Source organism: Cydia pomonella, chromosome 19, assembly GCF_033807575.1.
Source record: "Cydia pomonella isolate Wapato2018A chromosome 19, ilCydPomo1, whole genome shotgun sequence".
In the NCBI taxonomy this organism is placed as follows: domain Eukaryota; kingdom Metazoa; phylum Arthropoda; class Insecta; order Lepidoptera; family Tortricidae; genus Cydia; species Cydia pomonella.
Window position 1 is genome coordinate 16,618,067 of NC_084721.1, and position 19,136 is coordinate 16,637,202.

Here is a 19,136-nt window from a genome sequence, read left to right on the forward strand (position 1 = left end):
CGACTGTGGCAAGCAAGCATACGACCCGCCTGATGGTAAGCAGTCACCGTAGCCTATGGACGCCTGCAACTCCAGAGGTGTTACATGCGCGTTGCCGACCCTTTAAAAATCTGTACACTCCATTTTTGAAGAACCTCATACTGTAGACCCTCGGGAAAACCTCGGCAAACTATGATTCCGAAGATTCTATAAATTTATTTTTGACCTGCGATTACATTTTAATTTATTATCATTAGTGGATTACGAGCATTATTTAGTACCTTTCTGCTAGGAATCGAATTTTAGGACAGAAATTAATTGATTATATGTATTGTTACTGGAGTCGCGTGTACATCATTGCGAGTAAGTGGCGGAAAGTATCCGATCGATGGTAATATCAAACGGTTTATGTAAGGCAAAGGCCTGCGCCAAAGATGGGCCCATCGCTATTTTTACTTTTCTTATGTTTAATATGAACTTGCAGTTTTGTCTATGGTAATAGCGAACATGGGCGCAAAATTTGAACCCATTCACACTTTATTAATAAAGTAGGCAAATTTAAGAACCTTCGTTGGCACAGATACCTTTATGTAATAATCGATCATCAAGCCGGTTATATGGTTTAATTCACTTATTTTTAGTCACTTGCGACACGTTTCGGAAAGCCTAGGTATCCATTTTCAAGCACTAACAGGGCATCAGCAGCGGTCACGATAGCCGCGCGCCGCGTACTGCCACCCACCGCGCCGCTATCATTGTAAGCTGGCACTTGTGACTAAAAATACGTGTGTTAAACCGGAACATCCGCTTAACCTTATGTAGTGATCATAGCGGTTTCCTGCTGCGGGGGCCGGTCGTGCCGGCGGCCGTGCAGGCACTCGTAGCCGTACTTGATGATGTAGCGGAAGCGCGCGTCGGACACCAGGTCGGCCAGCTCGCGCGCCGTGAGCACGTCCTCGGCCGGCGGCAGCAGCAGCTCCAGGTCGCCGCCTGCCGACAGCATCCGATGTTACGGCCGGGTCACACACACTGACGATCACGCGGAAACCAGAGCACGCCGGGAGGATATTCCGCCCCGGTTCGAATCCTGGCTTGTACCTTGTACTTATAAAGGGTTTTGCATAGGTTTTACATAACGCTTAATTCACCCTACCCTTTCCCCGACGAAACCCTTTTATTTTACTTTTAAACCCTTTATCTAAACGCTAACCCTTTTGATTAATTGGTATCCCAATACCCTTACAAAATCCTTATCATCGCTCACAAATACAAGCATATTGCATAATTGTTGGCCTTATAAAGGGTTCTTTTTAGCACCTTTTCCCTTGTTCATAAAGCACACATTACTTCGCATCCGATAGCGATCGTCTAGTATATGTTATACTCGGAATTGACAGGGTCTATTTTACTAGAGATTGTAAAAGTTTCATATGTATAAATGTCAATTATTACTGGCCACTTACAAAAGTTTACAAAAACAATAAATTAAAAAAATCACTAAATTGTTAGGGTAGCTCTTATAAAGGACTAGCTTTGTTGTTTGGAAAGTTTTTTGGTCGGTGATAGTCAAATAAATGGGTTCGAACTGGTGAGTCATTTTTTGGGTTAACCGTCTTAAAGCCTATTGAAAGGCTTTCATCGAAGAAAAGGTTATTCGGTCCCTGGTACCGATGAGATTTTCGGTACCAAAGAATTATACGGAATATTATTTAATATTTACTACTAGCTTTTCGGTGATGGAAAACATTGTGAGGAAATCTGCATACATTTGTTAAGAAATTTCAAGGTGTATGTGAAGTCTCCAACCAGAATTAAGCCAGCCTGGGGACTATAATTCAAGCCCTCACACATGAGAGAAGGCCTATGTCCAGCAGTGGAACGTATGTATGCTAAATCCTCCGTGTCAGCATTCTTCGTTTAAGATATATATTTGGTGAGATATATAATATTTGGTAGGCGTTCGTGTTCTAGCCTTGTCGGGTGAGTGAGCCAGTGAAGTAGTGTTAGGTGAGGTATCGATATGAAGTAGAGACCCATGAAGTGCACTAGATGCATGAGGCGGAACACCATCTTGTCCTGCAGCTCGGCGGCGGGCGCCTCCACGTCGACGGCGGCCCACGACGAGCGCCGGATGCACGCGCACCACACCTGACAAACCATTTCCTATTCTTAAGTTTCCGTTGCTTCATCAATATTAAACAGGGATACGTATAAAATTAGATCATAACAGATGGCAACACAGCATATGGGATAATTCCATAAATGTAAAAGTTTGTAATTACCCTGAGCCTCAAGTCATCGCGGCGCTCCATGTCCTGCACGAAGTCGGTCAGGTCGAGGGCCTTCTTGTAGTCGTACTCGGTTAATGCGTCGCTCTCGCTTTCGATGTACATCTGCAAACATACGCAGAAATCATTGTTAACTAATAAAGGCTCATTTAGACGGCGGGCGAACTCGCATGCGCTTTTAGTTACATTGCGGACTATTAAGGTTATATCCAATTCAGCCGACCGATCAAACCGCGCAATGTAATGAAACTTGCATTCGATTTTAGTTACATTGCGGACTATTGAGGTTAAGGAAGTACTGCGCGCCACTCAGCGCTCCATCACTGCTCCGCCGCGCCCTAGCGTACCAATACACTGCTCCACGATGATTACCGATAGCAATCACAATGCAAATAAACAAAACACAGAAATAATTCAAGAGCAGATATAATACAAACATAACCAAGGATGAACAGATATTAGACAATCAAGAAGCACACCGCGCCGCTCCACTGCTCCACCACTGCTCCGTCGCTCCGCCGCGCCCGAGCGTACCAATATACTACTCCACGATGATTACCGATAGCAATCACAATGCAAATAAACAAAACACAGAAATAATTCAAGAGCAGATATAATACAAACATAACCAAGGATGAACAGATATTAGACAATCAAGAAGCACACCGCGCCGCTCCACTGCTCCACCACTGCTCCGTCGCTCCGCCGCGCCCGAGCGTACCAATATACTACTCCACGATGATTACCGATAGCAATCACAATGCAAATAAACAAAACACAGAAATAATTCAAGAGCAGATATAATACAAACATAACCAAGGATGAACAGATATTAGACAATCAAGAAGCACACCGCGCCGCTCCACTGCTCCACCACTGCTCCGTCGCTCCGCCGCGCCCGAGCGTACCAATATACTACTCCACGATGATTACCGATAGCAATCACAATGCAAATAAACAAAACACAGAAATAATTCAAGAGCAGATATAATACAAACATAACCAAGGATGAACAGATATTAGACAATCAAGAAGCACACCGCGCCGCTCCACTGCTCCACCACTGCTCCGTCGCTCCGCCGCGCCCGAGCGTACCAATATACTACTCCACGATGATTACCAATAGCAATCACAATGCAAATAAACAAAACACAGAAATAATTCAAGAGCAGATATAATACAAACATAACCAAGGATGAACAGATATTAGACAATCAAGAAGCACTGCGCGCCGCTCCACTGCTCCACCACTGCTCCGTCGCTCCGCCGCGCCCGAGCGTACCAATATACTGCTCCACGATGATTGCCAATACCAATCACAATTCAAATAAACAAAACACGAGAATAATTCAAGAGCAGCTAAAGTACAAACATAACCAAGGAAGAACCGATATAAGACAATCAAGAAGCACACCGCGCCGCTCCACTGCTCCGCCGTGCCCGAGCGTATCAATACACTGCTCCACGATGATTACCAATACCAATCACAATATAAATAAACAAAACATAGGAATAATTCAAGAGCAGATATAATACAAACATAACCAAGGAAGAACAGATATAAGACAATCAAGAACGTACCTGCACCAGTTCCTCCGGCGGCATCACATTGCAGTCCGCCGCGTCCAGACCGTGCAGCAGCTTGATGTCGCGCGGCAGCGCCGCGTGCTGCTCGGCTAGAGACAGGCAACCTTCCACCTTATTCCACAGGTCGGAGGGTTGAGTTTCCTCGTCGGATGCCAAGAGGCAGAGCTTGGCCAAGGATGCCGTAGTCTGTAATAAGGATAACGAAATAAATTAAAACATGGGCCATTATTCTTTAGTCGAGTTTTTGATAAGGTTGATCTATTTTTCTTTATATCTACATTCCATTCTTTATACAATGTGTTTGTATAGAGAATGGATATATATCATACGTGGTTAACGGCTCCACTATACGTGCACAAACACATTGTATATACATAGATAGATAGAATACTCTTTATTGAATAGATAGAATGCTGATACATGCCGCCGCCGCGCTCCGTCAGGTACAGACTGTATACTCACCGTCAGCCTGCTGACCGAGTCCCGCTCCCCCCTGGCCAGCTGGGCCAGCACTCGAGCCGCTTGCCCGTAGTCCTTGGCGCTGAGCAGGTGCAGCGCGCGGGCCGGGTCCCGGGCCGGGGTCCTGGCGAGCCAGGCGCGCAGGCGCGCGGGGTAGCGGGCGCCGAGCGCGCGCAGCAGCCGCGCCGTGCCGCCGCCGCGCTCCGTCAGGTACAGACTGTATACTCACCGTCAGCCTGCTGACCGAGTCCCGCTCCCCCCTGGCCAGCTGGGCCAGCACTCGAGCCGCTTGCCCGTAGTCCTTGGCGCTGAGCAGGTGCAGCGCGCGGGCCGGGTCCCGGGCCGGGGTCCTGGCGAGCCAGGCGCGCAGGCGCGCGGGGTAGCGGGCGCCGAGCGCGCGCAGCAGCCGCGCCGTGCCGCCGCCGCGCTCCGTCAGGTACAGACTGTATACTCACCGTCAGCCTGCTGACCGAGTCCCGCTCCCCCCTGGCCAGCTGGGCCAGCACTCGAGCCGCTTGCCCGTAGTCCTTGGCGCTGAGCAGGTGCAGCGCGCGGGCCGGGTCCCGGGCCGGGGTCCTGGCGAGCCAGGCGCGCAGGCGCGCGGGGTAGCGGGCGCCGAGCGCGCGCAGCAGCCGCGCCGTGCCGCCGCCGCGCTCCGTCAGGTACAGACTGTATACTCACCGTCAGCCTGCTGACCGAGTCCCGCTCCCCCCTGGCCAGCTGGGCCAGCACTCGAGCCGCTTGCCCGTAGTCCTTGGCGCTGAGCAGGTGCAGCGCGCGGGCCGGGTCCCGGGCCGGGGTCCTGGCGAGCCAGGCGCGCAGGCGCGCGGGGTAGCGGGCGCCGAGCGCGCGCAGCAGCCGCGCCGTGCCGCCGCCGCGCTCCGTCAGGTACAGACTGTATACTCACCGTCAGCCTGCTGACCGAGTCCCGCTCCCCCCTGGCCAGCTGGGCCAGCACTCGAGCCGCTTGCCCGTAGTCCTTGGCGCTGAGCAGGTGCAGCGCGCGGGCCGGGTCCCGGGCCGGGGTCCTGGCGAGCCAGGCGCGCAGGCGCGCGGGGTAGCGGGCGCCGAGCGCGCGCAGCAGCCGCGCCGTGCCGCCGCCGCGCTCCGTCAGGTACAGACTGTATACTCACCGTCAGCCTGCTGACCGAGTCCCGCTCCCCCCTGGCCAGCTGGGCCAGCACTCGAGCCGCTTGCCCGTAGTCCTTGGCGCTGAGCAGGTGCAGCGCGCGGGCCGGGTCCCGGGCCGGGGTCCTGGCGAGCCAGGCGCGCAGGCGCGCGGGGTAGCGGGCGCCGAGCGCGCGCAGCAGCCGCGCCGTGCCGCCGCCGCGCTCCGTCAGGTACAGACTGTATACTCACCGTCAGCCTGCTGACCGAGTCCCGCTCCCCCCTGGCCAGCTGGGCCAGCACTCGAGCCGCTTGCCCGTAGTCCTTGGCGCTGAGCAGGTGCAGCGCGCGGGCCGGGTCCCGGGCCGGGGTCCTGGCGAGCCAGGCGCGCAGGCGCGCGGGGTAGCGGGCGCCGAGCGCGCGCAGCAGCCGCGCCGTGCCGCCGCCGCGCTCCGTCAGGTACAGACTGTATACTCACCGTCAGCCTGCTGACCGAGTCCCGCTCCCCCCTGGCCAGCTGGGCCAGCACTCGAGCCGCTTGCCCGTAGTCCTTGGCGCTGAGCAGGTGCAGCGCGCGGGCCGGGTCCCGGGCCGGGGTCCTGGCGAGCCAGGCGCGCAGGCGCGCGGGGTAGCGGGCGCCGAGCGCGCGCAGCAGCCGCGCCGTGCCGCCGCCGCGCTCCGTCAGGTACAGACTGTATACTCACCGTCAGCCTGCTGACCGAGTCCCGCTCCCCCCTGGCCAGCTGGGCCAGCACTCGAGCCGCTTGCCCGTAGTCCTTGGCGCTGAGCAGGTGCAGCGCGCGGGCCGGGTCCCGGGCCGGGGTCCTGGCGAGCCAGGCGCGCAGGCGCGCGGGGTAGCGGGCGCCGAGCGCGCGCAGCAGCCGCGCCGTGCCGCCGCCGCGCTCCGTCAGGTACAGACTGTATACTCACCGTCAGCCTGCTGACCGAGTCCCGCTCCCCCCTGGCCAGCTGGGCCAGCACTCGAGCCGCTTGCCCGTAGTCCTTGGCGCTGAGCAGGTGCAGCGCGCGGGCCGGGTCCCGGGCCGGGGTCCTGGCGAGCCAGGCGCGCAGGCGCGCGGGGTAGCGGGCGCCGAGCGCGCGCAGCAGCCGCGCCGTGCCGCCGCCGCCGCGCTCCATCAGGTACGCGAATGCGGACTCCGCGATGCCCTGAACAAAATCATGTTACATCGTATATAGGCGACATGATTTTATTAACCGACTTCTTTACCCAGAAGGAAGAGGTTCTGTATTCGGTTATGTGATGTCTTAATTAAATAATGCTGTTAATTTATTAATAAGACACAATCAATATCTAAATCTACACGGACGCCATCATGGGCATAGACAAAACCATAGAAGCAAACATAAGGGGGTGTACATACACCACACACCACATTGTTGTGGCTATCTATGTTCACCGATTATTCCGAGACCCGTGGTCCGATTTGAAGTTCTTTTTTTTTGTTAGAAAGAAGCTACCTCCAACGTCCCATATTTATCTGGTTCTGATTTGATAATAGAATCACAATTTTAAAAGGCATGTAACGCTCTTAAAACTGAAAAATTGAAAAATAAATACTTTAAAAAAATAAAAACCAACTTCAAAGAAGATAAAATAAAATATTACCCTTTTTAGGATTCCGTAGCCAAATGGCAAAAAACGGAACCCTTATAGATTCGTCATGTCCGTCTGTCTGTCCGATTATGTTAATATACGCGACATATGCGTTACTAACTGACATGTCTGAAGTCGGTGCCAAGCCAAATAACAATACCGGTTAAACATAATCCGCTGTGTCTATAAACCCCATCACAACTGTACTGAATTTTAAACGTGAAAGTAATTCTATCTGTCTCTTTGTCATCTTTTGCGGCTAAACAACTAAACCGGTTTAGGTAAGATTTGGCACGAAGGTAAAAAGTTTTATATTTTGAAATGAAGTTCTCTTTTAAGAGACGAAAAATAACTCAGTTCCGGTCCCGGTAACTTGCATGCAGCAATAAGATTCGACCGTGTGTTCTTAGATACCTGTAGAAAGTATGTTCATTGCCGTCGTGTAACGCAATCCAACGTACATACTTATATAGGCGAATCGTCCCAAAATCATGGCATGCTTCTAGCTTTAACTTGGCACCGGCTTTAAACATATCAGTTGGTAACGCATATACTTAAAAAAGGATAATATTTTATCCTTTTTGAACGTTTTTTTTTTTTTGCTTTCGTTATGTTGCGGATTTTCAGTGGTACCGTCAAACAGGGTCTTTTTAAGAAATTGTCCATCAAATCACATTTAAAGTTTTAACCCTATTCACCCCGGTTGACGATACTAAGTTATTTTACTGTCGAGAAAACTCTTTGACAAGAGACATCAAACGTCACGGGTTAATAAGTTTTTGGCAAAAATTTCATTTTTGGTACAAGCTTTTATCGCTGACTGTACTTTTCTTTCCACAGGCAACTAACACTCATCAAGCCAATTCTAAAAACCCCAAACACAATTAGGTTACGGGTGTTTTATCACAGAGTTCCTATGGCCACCTCCTGTCTCCATAATCAGATCATCTCGATGGTACCATAATATTGCATTGTCACCCGACTTATATATGTATGCAAATTTTCAGCTTCATCGGAAACCGGGTCAAATTTAACTTGCAAGATTTGATTACAAACAGACAACGGTCAGGTGAAAGTAAATAAAAGCTTGGAAAAATACGGATAAATGTTTTACCACAAAAATGCTAAAAAAAGATTGTCTAAAATGCGAGAAAAATATTTTGAGTACAATAAAACATTTACATCAATAAAATAACAAAGGATTCTGTAGCATTTCTAATAAATTATAATTTAAAATCCAAATACAGACAGAATAGTTTTCTTAACGCGCGCCAGTCGTAACCTAAATGAGCTGTCTAAAGAATTAGATGAATATATATATTCAACTGTTGCATTCCTAGCGTGAGACGTAATTTAATGCAGAGATATTTCGAGTCTTTTGAGTGAGCGTGTTGTCGCCTTCTTGAATACCTATTAATTACTTATTTATTATTTATACTTTGACCTTAGATCTCATTATGTTACGAAGTTATTATTAGGTATCATTTGTATTCGCTTTGCTCACATATGTGGTTGCGATAGAACGTAACCTTAGTTAAGTATAATTTCACTACCTGTAAGTTCCTATAATTCTGCCGTCTTATCACTAAAACCTATCTAACCCACAAATTATAGTTTTGAGATATGGGCAAAAAACGTTCAAACCCATATCTCTAGAAAATGTGTACATTTCTTCCGGATTTCTTTTGTGCAAAAATTAAAACTAAATTTATCCTTACTTTGTTTGAAAACCATTTCCTCAAATATTATATTATTAATTAGAAAATCACAATTTTGTGTTTTAGTGTTGCAAATAATTACTAAAATATGTGCGATATTACTCCTAAAACACAGTTAAGTATACCTTAACCGTTCTTTAGAATTGAATAACATATAAAAAATAACTAAATAACGACCAAGTCAATTTACGTGTTTATAGTATCGTAATTGTGAATTGTGTAATAAACAAAACATAGCTTAATAACCGCAAAGGTACTGAACAATTTTATAGTATTTTATCTGTTAAAATATTACCTAGAAAACATTTGTAATAAACACGTTATTGGACTGTAACTATTTTTTAGCTATGTAATGACTATACATATTGAAGTAATTTGTATGCATTCCTATACTAAAAGCCCGTTAAATGACGAACTAGTAATGCTCACTAGGTTTAAGTCTTGGAAATATTCACAAAAAAAGGTTTATTGTATTAACAAAATCATGTTAACCTGCATTATACTACTAAGTTTTAAGAGAATATCAATATGTTAAATCACATCTGTATCGTATATGTATTTATTCGCATGCAAAAATAAAACCAAAAACTTAAAAAACTCTGACAAATCAGTCAACTTTTTATAATTTTAAAAACGCAAATTGTGTCAGTCTCAAAAAGCTGTTAAATTTTATATAAAAAATTATACGTGATGAAGTAGATTACTAACCATTGTAAGGTGCCTGATCCATGTAAGGCCCAGTGTCTAATGAAGCCCACTTTTGAAAATGCGCCCCCCGCGCTTTGATTGTCAGTTCAAAAACCTAGTAAGGCTAAATGACTACACTAAAACTTATCATTTCTCAGATCCCTACTAGTTTTTTATACGGAATTTGTGACTTCCTGAGTTTTACTACGTAAAAGGTAAGTTAACATGCTACTTACTGGGTTTAGAGGCATAGAAATCTGTAGTAATCATAATAATTGTTTTTTGGAGCAGGTGTCTCTGTAATCGGGTGAGTACTTACGAAATGGATACAAATAAGATAAAAAACGAATTTCCAATAATTAGTTACCCACCTTACCTAGTAGGTTTTTATATAGGGCAGCCAAAATCAGCCTTTAAAACCCTTCGCATAAAAATAAAGCATTAATCTTATGCATTATGGAATGGCTGTAGTACAATATGCGGAGATGATCAGAGGCTTCTCTTTCATAATTCCGTTGCATTTGGGGACCCGCTAAAGTGTGGTAGTTTCTTAAGTTACTTGGAGTTAGTAAATATTACAAAGCTCAATTAATACCTTTTTTGATTTCGACTCCATTAATCTGCATTTCTTTTCTTCTGAATTTTTTTCTCGTTAAGTAGAAAAATCTAAAACTTCCCTTCTAATGCATCTACTTAACTTTTTTTAATGTTCGTCTCGTCTAAGGCCGTTGGAAAAGACGATGCGAGCCAAAACATGATCCTCCCTCTAATTGACCGTATTGATCATATCATCATATGTATCCTCGATAGCTCTATTCTTCTTATATTTTCCAGTCGCTTTGGTAAGATGCCGTTAGAAAGTCCAATTCCTTCTCCTTCTCAAACTACCGCTCTACTTATTTCCATTTCTTTGTTTCCTCTCTTAAGTTCTTAAGTGTCTTTTGTACATAAACAGATTACCGTTTTGAACAGACATGCGCTCACGAACCCATATTAACCCGGTTACCCTACTCGGCACAGTACAATTATCGCTCTTGTAAAAATACTGCAGATGTGGTATATCACGGTGTTATCATTCTTGGATTTCGGTAATGCTTTCAACACGGGTCACTTCGACATCTTAGTAGGCATATTGCGTTCTCTTAATGTATCTCCTGTGACAGTGAACTAGTTTCATAGTTATTAAGTAGGGCGTCAACAGAGGTGGATTGCTCTTAATCTTCATTGTGCCTGCACAGGACGGGGCAGCGTGTTGTCTCCTGTTTCATTTCCTTACTTTATATACTCTAACACGTTATATTTCCTTCTTCTACCACTTTAAACATACTGTCAAGGCTCTTTTACTCATCTACCATAGACTATCTGCACCAACTAATTTAGAAAGCATTTTGATTTGGACTTTCACGTTACGGTCTCAAGGTAAATCCACTGAAATTTAAGTTATAGTGATAGGTACCTAGGTCAAAGTGTTCTGCCAAGACTGATTTTAGTACTCTACCTGCCATTATTTTTAACGGTACCTATTTAGATTTCCTACTCTCCCCAGGTCTCTTAAATCTCGCTATTTCTCTATCATGGATACCTCAGATGAGCGAGTTTAGAAGGAATTTTTTTGATATAAAAGCATCACTCCGCAGAGTTCGAAACATTACGCCACTAAGATTGCATTAGCTCAATCCCACTTACTTACTATATTAGTTTATGCTGACACTTGCTACTTAGACCTTTGGAAGACCAACTCAATATGTTTAAGCAATTCCAGCAACTCTCTATTAAGTATATAGTTGCTTTTTAAGTTAGATCATGTCTTCGTAGTGACCATGTTCTCGCTACGTAGAAATCCACTACCGACGTGAATTATCATTAGTTTATCGTTCTCCATTTTTGTATGTAAATCGTAGCACTTACTTTCGGTTTTCGTTTTTTTTTTTATATAAGCATGCATCCATCAGTCACCAAATAAAAAAGACAACTTCCAGCGCACGGCGCATTGTTAAACTGTCTGCCTTACGTAATAAAATTCAAGGGAATATGTTTTACACTTAGCGGGGTTTTAGCGTGGCATTGTTGGTTGGCCGTGTTTAACTGTTGTATTAATATTCTTTTTCTCAAACATAATTACCCGTTAAGCACACTAAATAGGTTTTAGTGGTGTATTTGTTACATGAATCGCAATAAAAGTCTTTTACACAAAAGGTTAAAGAAAGTTAGCCATGTTTAAGCATAGTAACTGTTTTTTTGTGTAGTATTTAATAAAAAAAAATGTACTTGATAAAACATATTAATAGTTTTTCCAAGTAAATGTGTTTTAGCTATGTATAACGTAAAAGATTAATTAAAGTAAACAACTGGCTAAGCGCTTTTATATTACTTATAGAAGAATAATGTAGGTTTGCGATTTTATAGTATTGAGAAGTATCAAATTATAATGCAGTTAGCGTGTTAGGTCGAGTCTGTATCTCCGTAACTACAACAGATAAAAATATGATTCCAAGACCAGTCGATAGAGAATTCTTTTCTCTTTTAGAATATTTGTCCAAATGAAAACTGGTATTATGCAGCTTTGAGCGGTTTTAGAGATAGGACGGCAGAATTGGCTTCCTGTATCTACTATATTTTCTATGTTTATGTCACAGCTGTTGGATCTCCAAATAAAAATAAATAAATATTATATAATAATCGTTGACGTTACACGGGTCCTGACATTTTATTCGACTACTATATATTGCGGCGTACGCAACTACACACATTATTATCATTACGTAGGCTAATTTCGACGACACTCCTCTCAAAACCAAATAGAATCTTGTCAAGTAAATAGATAAACATAACAAATACAGGTTCTTTTAATATAAATAATACATAATATTTCCAATTGGAAAAACAGAGTTGGTAAGTTACCCGTCTCTAGTTTTATTCTATGAAATTTGGCTTAAAGGGCTAATCAGGCCACAACCTTACAAAAAAATTTGATACTATTCGTAGAACCAACAAGTAAAACATATGCTAGCGCCACCTGTCAAATAATTCGACCGGCCAACGCTCTACGAACACCATCTACTACAAATGAACATAATTAGAATTAGAATGTTCATTCGAAGTGTCCACGTGCTCAACCTAACTTAGACAGGTAATCGCATCGTCAGCAGCCGCAAGGGGCAGCGGCTACACTTTCCCAGATGACTTCCGTTTATCGTGCTGATTCTCTCCTCATCGTGCTGATAACGCGAAAGGTCGCAGGTTCGATCCCCTCATGGGCCACCAAAATGTTGCAAGATGACCCAAACCCCGAATGGGCTCACTCAATATCGCGAGCTTACCCAGTCCTCGAATGGGCTCACCTGAGAGCTTCCAACTACGCTCCATAATAGTACATTACGATACAAGTGCGAAAAATAGGAAATTCGAAACGAGTGGCGATAAATTAAAACACGACCGAAGGGAGTGTTTTAAATCGACACGAGTTGCGAATTACCTATTCGCACATGTATCGTACGTTTTACAGTACATATGGCCCTTTAAATGTTCGACACAGTAACGTAATATGCTACTTCTCGCACTAGTGCTATAAAGTAGCCCCATATGTACTGTAAAAACATTAACCATTTAACGTTTAAAGACTCACCTCGCCCGAATACTTGTCAATATAAGAATACAAGCGCTCCATATCATCTTGACGGTCACACATCTCGATAAGAAGCTCGAAATCTTTGAACTTTTCTGCTAGCACTGCAGCTCTCTCCATCTGTCCGGCATCGACTGAAGAAAACAATTTAAATTAAGTAGAAATTAGGGATGGACCGACTAGTCAACGACTATTCGGGAAAGCCGACTATCCGGCCACATTCGTAGTCGGCAATTAATCGGCACTTATAAGTGACAGAAAAATAAGAGAAATTAATAGTCAATATTAACCATATGCTTTACGCCTATTTCACTCTAATACAGATTTTAGGGTCTATACGAACATTTTTGTGCATATTACTGTCCGTTTCATCGCTTTCGAGCTGTGAGAATGTATAAAGATTAAATAATGAGACAACCCGCAGGAGAACTCTTAATGTTATTGAAATATAATTTAGCCGACTAGTTGGCCATTCGATCGCCGATTAGTCGGCTAGTCGGCCAAATAAATACATCACAAGTAAAAATTAAATATTTCAAATATTATGGTTCTAAAATCTGGCTATGGCATATACTAACTATAGGGCTGTATGATGTCTCGCCGCATCTTGTCGCCGACGTGTCGCGTGTCGCTGTGCTGTCGCAGCGACTCGGCCTCCGTCAGTATAAGGTCGGCCAGGAGACTGGTGGCCTCGTACAGTGATGAGCGGAGGACTACATCCGGGCAACCGGGACCGTATTGACTGTAGGAATCAGCCAACATTTTTTTTTAAATAATATCCTTCATTTTATCGATACAACGAAATACATATAAAAACTTATAAATAAAAAAAAATGCCTTAAGTCGTGGCCGCTCGGTAGGGTGGCCCGAAGGCGGTACCCACGCTGCCCCGCCGTCGCACCGCCGCCAGCGAAAGGGTCACCAGAAACCTCTACACGGCGCTTTGATAGCTACTTACCCTTTGGTCGTGTTTTAATTTATCACCACTCGTTGCGAATTTCCTACTTTCCGCATTTGTATCATAAATAACTATTTATTTATTACATATTAATTTTATGGTAGTTTTAGACCCTTCGCGTCCTATCACCATCCTATCCTAGCGTATTAATAAACCGTTACTCTAAGAAACTGTGTTACTGTTATCTATTGAATAATAGGACAAAATAAGAACAATAGTTGATGAGCATATTTTGAAGCAATAGCAAGATGAGAGGATGCAGTGCGACTCACGCGACGGCCCTGGTGTGCAGCTGCAGCAGCCGGGGCAGCAGCGCGCCCGCGCCCAGCCGCGGCGGCCGCGCCGGCCACTGCGCGCAAGTGCCGTGCACTTCGGTTAGGATGCTCTGGGAATTTAGAATAAAAAACAAGAAATCGTAAATAAATGTTATAGGGACCGTGCGCGTTGGAGGGTCTGCCATCTTGTGGTCTGAATCGGAACCGTAAACAGGCACATTTACACGTCAAGTGTTTTCTTGTGCATAGTAGGTTCTGCCATCTTGTGGGCTACATCGGAACAAAAAACATCACATTTACGCCTCGCGCCAAAAATCTGACGGCTCCTGTGCTGCCTCCTATAGTTAATGCACGCTCCCTATACAATACAGATATTTACCACAAGGGGTCATCCATTAATTACATCACACGTTTAGGGGGAGGGAGGGGGCCCAGAAAATGTGACATGTTGTGACAAGGGAGAGGGGGAGTCACAAACTTTGTGACGTCACTTTAATTTAAGCATCAGTAACCGAAGATTAATTTAAAAAATTTTAATCGCTGCACAGTTAAATAACAAGTTATTGGAACGATAATTGTTTTTATTCGTTTAAATTTTCTTTCCTAATAAGTTTTGGGTTTTAAAATTACTAATATTTCTTTAATCAAAAATATTTTGATAAAATATTAATTCTATTTGCCGATCACATTTACGCCTCGCATGCACGCTTACGACAGTTCATGCACGCTCCCTATACATATAACTCTTTAATTCGACCTTCACTCGTTCCGAAAATACTACAGATGACAATACAATTAGTAGTTTTTTTTGTGTTTATTTTGAAATATACTCTTTTTAATCATAAAAAAAAATAGTAGTATATTTACCGTGAGCAGCCTAGAAACTTGCTGCGCGTGCGCGGCGAGCGCGCGCGCGTCGTGCTGCGCGGGCGCGCCCACGGCGCACAGCGCCGCCAGCGCGCGCTGCACGCCCGACACGCGCCGGAAGCACACGTCCGCCGGGGATAACGCGCCCGAAGACAACGCTGCCTCTACTTCCGGTTCTTCTGGTTCCGCCTCGTCGCCGCACACCACCTGTATTGTTAAAAAATTATCACTATTAAAACTTTTTTGTCAAATCTAACCTTCAATTAGATGACATTACGCGTCAAGGCACACGTCTTCATGAATGACACGATCTATAAACATATTTCCACTCAAAGTAAATGATGAACCTGATAAACGGCGGCGTCGATAAGTTGTGAATCTCCACTCTGCTGTTTCTTTCTCAGCGCCAGAGCGATAGCGAGCTTCTCTGCCAGCATGCCCAATGCTGAGACTGTACTGATGCAGTCGCCACCGGTTTCTGTAAAACAATACAATTGGGTACTTGACACGTGTTGAATATTATAACAAAAAGCTGTATGAGTAGAAAATGAGCCACCCATTATAAAAAAGTGAAATTCAAAAATACATATTCAGATTATAAAAAAAATCAAGGCTCCAGTCTAAAAAAAACTTCTAAAAGAAAAAATAAAATGGTACCATTCGATTCCTTACATTTTATTGAAAAATAAAATGTATGACACATAATATATATATATATATAATCTCGTCCTAATATACTACTATTTTTTATCTCGTCCTTATGGAAAGCGAAAAAGTGGGACTTTTGACTAGACTGACATATTTATGAACGATTGTCGAGTCCGAGTCTGACAAGCTCTTGATAATCGTTTGTCGTTTTCTGTCATTATGACGTCTCTATTTGTTAGAAAGGGATGTTACCTAGAGCGACCGAGCCGAGCCGCTGCCACAAGCCCGTGGCCCGCAAGAAGTCTGCGAAGAGCGAAAAGGCGCGCTGCTTGTCGCGGAGCTGCGCGTTGATCTGCAGCGCCGACGAGCTGCCCAGCGGGATGTTGGTCGCAAGGGCGCCTGCGCGCTGCTTCCATCTGTAACAAATTGTTCATAACTACGATTTTTTGGCAAAATTTTACGTTCTTAGCGTTCACAGGCCCAACAATAGGAAGGTTGGGCCTCACCTGGGATCCCCCTGCGGTACGTCGTCGCACAGCTCCGTGGCGATGCGCACGACGGTGTTGTCCAGCGCGGGGTCGGCGCGCTGCTTGGCCGGGAACAGCTCCTGCACGATGGAACAGGAAGGTTGGGCCTCACCTGGGATCCCCCTGCGGTACGTCGTCGCACAGCTCCGTGGCGATGCGCACGACGGTGTTGTCCAGCGCGGGGTCGGCGCGCTGCTTGGCCGGGAACAGCTCCTGCACGATGGAACAGGAAGGTTGGGCCTCACCTGGGATCCCCCTGCGGTACGTCGTCGCACAGCTCCGTGGCGATGCGCACGACGGTGTTGTCCAGCGCGGGGTCGGCGCGCTGCTTGGCCGGGAACAGCTCCTGCACGATGGAACAGGAAGGTTGGGCCTCACCTGGGATCCCCCTGCGGTACGTCGTCGCACAGCTCCGTGGCGATGCGCACGACGGTGTTGTCCAGCGCGGGGTCGGCGCGCTGCTTGGCCGGGAACAGCTCCTGCACGATGGAACAGGAAGGTTGGGCCTCACCTGGGATCCCCCTGCGGTACGTCGTCGCACAGCTCCGTGGCGATGCGCACGACGGTGTTGTCCAGCGCGGGGTCGGCGCGCTGCTTGGCCGGGAACAGCTCCTGCACGATGGAACAGGAAGGTTGGGCCTCACCTGGGATCCCCCTGCGGTACGTCGTCGCACAGCTCCGTGGCGATGCGCACGACGGTGTTGTCCAGCGCGGGGTCGGCGCGCTGCTTGGCCGGGAACAGCTCCTGCACGATGGAACAGGAAGGTTGGGCCTCACCTGGGATCCCCCTGCGGTACGTCGTCGCACAGCTCCGTGGCGATGCGCACGACGGTGTTGTCCAGCGCGGGGTCGGCGCGCTGCTTGGCCGGGAACAGCTCCTGCACGATGGAACAGGAAGGTTGGGCCTCACCTGGGATCCCCCTGCGGTACGTCGTCGCACAGCTCCGTGGCGATGCGCACGACGGTGTTGTCCAGCGCGGGGTCGGCGCGCTGCTTGGCCGGGAACAGCTCCTGCACGATGGAACAGGAAGGTTGGGCCTCACCTGGGATCCCCCTGCGGTACGTCGTCGCACAGCTCCGTGGCGATGCGCACGACGGTGTTGTCCAGCGCGGGGTCGGCGCGCTGCTTGGCCGGGAACAGCTCCTGCACGATGGAACAGGAAGGTTGGGCCTCACCTGGGATCCCCCTGCGGTACGTCGTCGCACAGCTCCGTGGCGATGCGCACGACGGTGTTGTCCAGCGCGGGGTCGGCGCGCTGCTTGGCCGGGAACAGCTCCTGCACGATGGAACAGGAAGGTTGGGCCTCACCTGGGATCCCCCTGCGGTACGTCGTCGCACAGCTCCGTGGCGATGCGCACGACGGTGTTGTCCAGCGCGGGGTCGGCGCGCTGCTTGGCCGGGAACAGCTCCTGCACGATGGAACAGGAAGGTTGGGCCTCACCTGGGATCCCCCTGCGGTACGTCGTCGCACAGCTCCGTGGCGATGCGCACGACGGTGTTGTCCAGCGCGGGGTCGGCGCGCTGCTTGGCCGGGAACAGCTCCTGCACGATGGAACAGGAAGGTTGGGCCTCACCTGGGATCCCCCTGCGGTACGTCGTCGCACAGCTCCGTGGCGATGCGCACGACGGTGTTGTCCAGCGCGGGGTCGGCGCGCTGCTTGGCCGGGAACAGCTCCTGCACGATGGAACAGGAAGGTTGGGCCTCACCTGGGATCCCCCTGCGGTACGTCGTCGCACAGCTCCGTGGCGATGCGCACGACGGTGTTGTCCAGCGCGGGGTCGGCGCGCTGCTTGGCCGGGAACAGCTCCTGCACGATGGCGCGGCAGGCGGCCGCGTCGCGACGCAGATGGAACAGGAAGGCCGTTTTGAGTTTGCCGCACGCGTCTGTTGTTACCATGCTCACCTGGAACAACAGAATTGAATGAGCTGAATCATTTTTAGAATTCTGTTGACTAGGGACCCTTAAAATTTCCCCATAACCGTCCGTCTGTCCGTCAGCGGCTTTGCTCCGTGATCGTTAGTGCTAGAAAGCTGCAATGTGGCATGGATATATAATTGACAACATTTCATTTTTACAAAACCTGAAATTTTACATATGATTTGGAAATATTTTGCTTCCTGAACACTGCAATATATTAATATAAATTTAATATGGCTTATTACAAAAAATCCAAAGAATTTAAAAAAATGTTGTGATTTTACGAATTCTACGCCACAATAGGTGAAATGCCATTGCCATTCATCACGAAAAAAATTAGCAGTCATAATATTGGCTTTGACATTGTCAATTAAATACGACGTATTCGGATACTCCACCGAACACTGTCTATGACCGTAATAAGATTCATATACTAGCCGTGTCTTATCCAACCTCGACATTGGCAGAATCATCAACACCTTGATGGAGCCATAACACGAAAAATTGATTGATTGATTGAATTTCAAAACAAAGAGCAATGTATTTATATTATTAAGTTACTATCTACTAATCGTCTTTAAAATTGACAAAGCCGATGAGGCATATACTCCTCCAAAGTATACCAAATACTGTTTCGTCCCTTACCTACTGCAAAAATAATTCGTCAAAGATATCGGTACAAACATTTTATTACTTTACATTCGTTAGTGTTTATCCGTCGGTCCGTCGTATCCGTATGAAAGCCTGGTATCGTATTCGTGTATCATTATCCGTTATAATATCCGAATCGTCGTAGAAATCTGATATTTTATCAATTTTTTTTTTAAACTAGAACGGGCCAGTTTAATACATTGACAATGACAGACAACATCAGAT

At 46.7% G+C, this 19,136-nt stretch overlaps 1 protein-coding gene across 1 annotated transcript in view; it reads right to left on the minus strand.

The window, feature by feature from the left end:
- The window catches only part of LOC133528521 (uncharacterized), a 32,821-nt gene that overhangs the window by 1,859 nt on the left and 11,826 nt on the right, over positions 1–19,136 (minus strand). Inside the window, exons 17-36 of the mRNA XM_061865908.1 lie at positions 18,049–18,245; positions 16,066–16,229; positions 15,513–15,643; positions 15,166–15,372; positions 14,296–14,408; positions 13,644–13,807; positions 13,066–13,199; positions 6,125–6,587; positions 5,914–6,083; positions 5,688–5,870; positions 5,462–5,644; positions 5,236–5,418; positions 5,010–5,192; positions 4,784–4,966; positions 4,607–4,740; positions 4,317–4,530; positions 3,849–4,040; positions 2,262–2,372; positions 2,013–2,127; positions 793–969 (exon numbers count right to left, since the gene is read on the minus strand). Coding sequence (XP_061721892.1) covers positions 794–969; positions 2,013–2,127; positions 2,262–2,372; positions 3,849–4,040; positions 4,317–4,530; positions 4,607–4,740; positions 4,784–4,966; positions 5,010–5,192; positions 5,236–5,418; positions 5,462–5,644; positions 5,688–5,870; positions 5,914–6,083; positions 6,125–6,587; positions 13,066–13,199; positions 13,644–13,807; positions 14,296–14,408; positions 15,166–15,372; positions 15,513–15,643; positions 16,066–16,229; positions 18,049–18,245 — 3,600 coding nt within the window. The 3' untranslated portion in view covers position 793. The remainder of the gene's footprint in view (positions 1–792; positions 970–2,012; positions 2,128–2,261; positions 2,373–3,848; positions 4,041–4,316; positions 4,531–4,606; positions 4,741–4,783; positions 4,967–5,009; positions 5,193–5,235; positions 5,419–5,461; positions 5,645–5,687; positions 5,871–5,913; positions 6,084–6,124; positions 6,588–13,065; positions 13,200–13,643; positions 13,808–14,295; positions 14,409–15,165; positions 15,373–15,512; positions 15,644–16,065; positions 16,230–18,048; positions 18,246–19,136) is intronic.